At 45.3% G+C, this 6,015-nt stretch overlaps 1 protein-coding gene across 1 annotated transcript; it reads right to left on the minus strand.

Moving 5' to 3' along the window:
• Positions 1–788: 788 nt before the first annotated feature.
• Positions 789–2,980, minus strand: dio3b (iodothyronine deiodinase 3b). Its single transcript, XM_017682990.2, has 2 exons — positions 2,682–2,980; positions 789–2,569 (listed from the first exon to the last, which is right to left on the minus strand). The coding sequence occupies exon 2, from the start codon at positions 2,320–2,322 to the stop codon at positions 1,432–1,434; it is 891 nt and encodes a 296-aa protein (XP_017538479.1). The 5' UTR covers positions 2,323–2,569; positions 2,682–2,980; the 3' UTR covers positions 789–1,431.
• Positions 2,981–6,015: the final 3,035 nt, after the last annotated feature.

The following is a 6,015-nucleotide window of genomic DNA, read 5'->3' on the forward strand; positions in this document are numbered from 1 at the left end:
CTAAAGTGGGTAGGTTAATTAGTGTCGTTTAAAGCTTCCCTTGAACCTGTGGATCTTGAGTAAATTAGTGGTGCTCTCTTGTTTATATTAGCCTAGTTTTTGTGTGTTATGCAGAATAAAAGATAGAAAGATCTTAGGGCTGAAGCATGTAATTATTAATCTCTAAACCGCTGCATCAATGAAATTCAAGCCTTCAAACATTTGCTGATTAAAAGTCTTAAAGGGCCCATATCATGAAAAACAGACTTTTTCTGCTTTTATAAAAAAAAAAGAGTTTGGTGTAGTATGTGAGCACTGTTGAAGTTTCCAAATCACTCCCCAGTCTGTACACCCCACAAATGTGAAACAAGCTGCAAAAACTGAATTCGAATTCATAGTGTTTGTGATGTCACAAAAATACACATTTACATTCATCTCCCTATTTGGCCTACAACTATTTAGCTCTGCCCATGCAAGCTGAAGTTACTTTTTGAATGTGGTATAATACATGACAGCCAATCAGAACAGAGGCCATTTGCCTATATTATAGTCTTAAAGGCACAGCTTGTTTAATTCTAGGGTTATGATTAAGAAAGAGGTTGAAAATGTCAAGTAAAAATGAATGATAACTGGTTTTGGTTCATAAAACCACATAAATGTTATAAGTGGACGTCAGTAGAAAGATATGCAGCAAGAAAAGAAAAGCCCCACTTCAAAGCTTATAGCATTTGATTGCCTACATACAGTACACTAAAATACATTAAACATGCACACATAATAATAATAATAATAATAATAATAATAATAAGTAGGTGTTCTATTATTTATTTAAAAAATATTTGCTCAATAAAATATACACAATTTACGAAACAATGTTTGGCAATTTAGTACTAAAGGCCATTCTTCTGTCTGCAAGTACTCTAGTGTCAAAATACATCAGTACCGGTTTTCTGGCTCAAATCCTTTTAAAAACCGAACTTCACAACAACACCAGAGTACAATAAAACAGCCCAATGGCCACACACACACATATACACACACACACACATATACACACACGCACGCACGCAGTCTCCTCATTTATACATTATACATACACACACAACAAACAGCGAACAGTCTCCCCAATTTACTCATCATTCACATACACACAGTCTCTCTATTTACACTCACACACACACACACACACACACACACACAGTACAGACCTTACAAAAATAAACTGCTCCACAACGAGATAATCAACATGAACAAACATAAGAGTGGATTCCATTAGTTTTTTCAGTCTGAGCTTAGGTCGTCAGTCTCTGGACGATGCGTTCGCAACGCTGATGACAACAACAACAACAACAACAACGATAACAACAGAAACACCACCACCATCACAACCCCTCTTCCGTTCACGCGCTCCTCGTGCTCCGTTTCTTTCTCTTGTTTGTTTTGTTTTGTGTCCTACACGTGCACCACCACGGCCCTGGAGCCCTCGAGCTCGCTGCGGTAGCGCTCGAGCCAGCACCTCAGTTCGGATATCCGATAGCCCTCGGGTCCCCTGCCGCCCTGGTACACCACCACCTCGTCCTTGACGATGTAGAGGCGCTCGAAGTAGGCGCCGTACGCCGCGTTCGCCGCGTTCTCCATCGTGTCCACCACCACCATGCTGCCGGGCACCGTGGTGTTCATGAGCTGCGCCGCGCGCAGCCGGTCCTCCAGGCAGCGGTGGCGCGGGATCTGGTAGGGCGCGTCCGAGCTCGCCCAGCCGTCCGACGGGTGCGCCTCCTCGATGTACACGAGCAGCGAGTCGACGATGTCCGCGTACTGGTCGGCGAGGCGGCGGAAGGCCGCCAGGCGCCGCATGAACGGCGGTCACGAGCAGCTGCCGAAGTTGAGGATGAGCGGCCGGCGGCCGCGCGCGTAGTCCAGGATGCGCGCCCTCTTGTGCTCGGCGAGCGGCACCACCTCGCTGTTGGGAGCCGCGGCGCCCACGCGCGCCGTCTTGAAGAAGTCCAGCTTGTGGCCGTGCCACACGGCGCGCAGCGACGCCAGCGTGAACATCCGGTTTGAGTCGGACACGCGCACGGCCGGGTCGTCCGCGCTGTCACCGTCCGCGCCCTCGCGCTCCCGCATCCTCGCGAGCACCTTCCGTCGGATGCATAGGAAGTCGAGGAGCCACAGGAGCAGCGCGGCGAGCAAGAAGCGCGGCAGCAGCAGCACGCACACCGCCGCGCTCCGCAGAGCCTTGGCCGCGTGCGCGCGCGCCAGCTCCTGCACGTCCTGCATCATCCTGCGGCTTGCCGCGCTCGCCGTGCCCGCCGCGCACGCGCGCCTCTCGCCTACTCTCTCCATCTCGGGGGGTTTTCAGGCTGCGCAGCCTCCTCTTCTTCTTCTTCTTCCTCCTCCTCCTCCTCCTCCTGTCCTCCTGCTCCTGCGCCCGGAGTCCCGCTTTATATAGGACCAGTAAAGGATTTGAATGAGGAGGGGGGTGGGGGTGGAGGGGATGAGGGCGAGGGAGGAAAGTAAAAAAAAAAGAAAAAAAGAAAAACAACACGCCTCCGCAAGCCGGGCCGCCTCCTCACATGGAGGGGATTACCTCCTGTTAGCGAGAGAGAGGGAGAGAGAGAGAGTGAGAGAGAGAGCGCGCTATGGTCAGTAATGTATCACCCTCTAAAGATCATATAGAGTAAAAGCGCGGGAAAGCTGCTCACCGGCTCCTCCGCGCGTTCACATCCGCGTGTCTGTCCTCCGCGAGCTAATGGTGTTGTGCCGCGCGCTGATCAGCTCTGAACGTCAGCGCGCGGAGCGAGCGCGCCGCGCGGGAGAGCGGCCGGCTCTGAGTGAGATGAGCTCGGTCAACGCGCAGAAACGGCGCAGCGCCTTTAGTCATCGCTCAGAAACAGCGGAGCGGAGCGCGCGAGGAGAAGCGCGTTAACACGCACTCTGTTCCCAACCTGTCACCGTTTCTCCTCTTTCATTCTCTTCTCCGTTCTTTACCCTCTTTCGCTCAGGATAAGAAGAGGTGAGCGCGCTCATCCCGCCAGGGGGCGCTCACACTCACCAAATTAGGGGTCTCTCTGTGTCGCTCTGTTCCCTCTCTTTCTCGCTCTTTCTCTATCTCTCTCTTCCTTCACGCTCTCTTTCTCTTTCTCTCTGTCACTGTTCATTTTTTCCCTATAATTTTTATTATCCATTCCTTTTATCACTCTATCCCCTCTTTCCTTGTCTGCTCCATTAACGCTTCTTTTTCCTCTTTTCTTTCATTTTATTTCTCCTCTCATTTTCTCTCTGTCTCTCTCTTTCTCTCTTTTCTTGTTTAGTCCTTTATTTCTTTTATATCTGTATTTATTGTCTCTTTCACTTTCTGTTCCTTCATCCCTTTTTTTCTCTTTTTTAATGGTAAATGTCTTGGAAAATACTCTTAGGAGTGATGCAATGAAGACAGAACATCCCAGTAATTCACTTCCACATAATTGTCTGCCCTCAAATGGCTGTATGTCCATGGAAAGACAGAGTCAGTAGGTTAGAAATCCACATGCTGATTAGGTGCAGCTCAGCTGCAGTGCAGAGACTCTACACTTGAGTGAAAGTATGGGTGCTGTGTTAAAAGCTCACTGAGTTAAAACCGGAACTATATGAACATATATTTGAGTGAGAGTCAAGAAGTGTCACCATTTAAACGTGCTCAAAAATGAAAACCTTTTATAACACATAAAGTTACAAGTCAGGACATTTTTATACACACTCACCCAGCACTTTACTGGGAACACCTGAGTACCTTCTCAATTGCCTAATCAGTCAGTCGTGTGGCAGCAGTGCAGGGTATAAAATCATGCAGATTCAGGCCAGCAGCTTCAGGTTTTGTGCACATTCACTGTCAAAATGGGGAAACAGTGTGATCTCAGTGATTTTGATTACGGCATGATTGTTGGTGCCAGACAGGCTGGTTTGAGTACTTCGGCAACTGCTGATCTCCTGGGATTTCTAAATTAATATTAGTTCCTAGAGTTTACTCAGAATTGTGCAATAAAGAAAAAACATCCAGTTACACCTTGTTGATGAGAGAAGTCAACAAAGAATGGCCAGACTGGTTTGAGCTGACAGAAAGGCTAAAGTCACTCACATAACCACTCTACAACTGTGCTGAGCAGAAAACATACTGACTGTTGAGGTGGATGGGCTACAACATCCACTCACATCAGCTTCCGCTTCTGTCAGCCAAGAACAGAAAGCTGAGGCTGTTGTGGGCACAGCCTCACCAAAAATGGACAGCTGAAATTTGAAAAAAATGTAGCTTGGTCTGATGAATCTTCATTTTTGCTGAGGTACACAGACGGTTGGGTCAGAATTTGGCACCAATAGCATGACTCCATGGATCCGATCTGCCTGGTGTCAACAGTCCAGGCTGGTGAAGGTGGTGTGATGGTGTGGGAAATGTTTTATTGGCACATTTGGGCCTGCTTATACCAATTAGCACATATTGCCACAGCCTATTTAAGCATGTTTCTGACCATGTGTATCGCTTCATGGACACAGTTTACCATCTTCTAATGGCGACTTGCATGATAATGCACCATGTCACAAAGTAAAAGTCATCTCAAAGCAGTTTCATGAACATGACAATGAGTTCATTGTTCTTCAGTGGCCCTCTCAATCAACAAATGTAATAGAACGCCTTTGGGAAGTAGTAGAACAGGAGATTCACAGCATCAAAGTGCACCTGAAAAATCAGCAGGCATTGTATAACGCAATCATGTCAACATGGACCAAAATTTCAAATACATTTTTCTAACATCATGTGGCACCCATGCCACAGGAACTGAAGCTCTTAGTACAGTGTTCCTAATTAAGTATTCAGTTAATGTACACTTTAAAGTAACTTTAATGTTGTGCATGATGATCAAACTCTATATAAGCTAAATTGGTGAATCTGCCATTTTTCTTTACAATTTCAACAAACTCTGTGTTTGGTGCTGTGACTAATGAGCAATACTGGACCTTGGGCAAAAATAAATTAGCATAGTCATAGACACTTGTTATGGAAGCCCATTCCTAGCAGGTGGAGAAGAAAAAAATCACCTATAATTTCTCTCCTTCTCTGTTTCCAGCAGTGGTATGTCAAAGCTTTGACTTACTGTATTGAAACAATGAAATAAAAACTTACTGTGATAATCAGAATATTGACATAGTATCTCATTATAATGGCTCATTATCCAAAAATAATTGCACACCTTCTTGAAATTAAGTGAAAAAAGCATTATATCAATGTACATTTCACCACAGTACTTCAAAATCCCAAGAAAATGAGTTATTTCATAATAATAATAAGTCAATGTTTTGGCATATTGCTACCAGAAACAGAGAAGGAGGAAAAGGTGTAGTACATGTGCATAAATTTGGCAAGCTGTACCATCAGTATGAAGCTAATGTTTAAAATGTTTTACATTAACACAATTACAAATTTCTTCTTTTGGCAAGCATTGTTTTGGCATAGCATGTTCACATACAACTGTTTTATTCATTTGGAAGGCACTGATGCAGCTCTATCACTCCAGAGAACGCAGTTTCACTGCTCTTCAGTCCTGTGTTGGGGGTCTTTATACCCCTCTAGTCGATGCTTGGCCTTTAGCGCTGTAAACTGAAGTTCATGTGCAGCTGCTCCAGAGAGTCTCACACTACTAACAATGTTTTTCTATAGAGATTATACTGTACAAGCTGAGTGTGTGCAATCAAAATGCCTGTTTTCACTAATTAGAAGGTGTCTGTGTACTTTTGAACATGTAAGGCTGGGTTCCTGGACATGGATTAAGGCAAGTTATGGACTATATTTTCTTTTTGCTGGAAATCTCTATTTAAAATCCTGTGTAGTCCAGCACTCGGCTTATTCCCTGTCTGGGAAGCCGGCCCATAGTTCATAAAGTATGTAGTTATGAGAGTGAGGAACTCAAGTGTGGGCCCACATACAAGCCCTCAGGGTTTAAAAGGTTCAAATAAATAAATAAATAAATTACTGAATCCATTTAAAATTCCTACCATTTACCCATG

Source organism: Pygocentrus nattereri, chromosome 4 (assembly GCF_015220715.1).
Source record: "Pygocentrus nattereri isolate fPygNat1 chromosome 4, fPygNat1.pri, whole genome shotgun sequence".
Taxonomy (NCBI): Eukaryota; Metazoa; Chordata; class Actinopteri; order Characiformes; family Serrasalmidae; genus Pygocentrus; species Pygocentrus nattereri.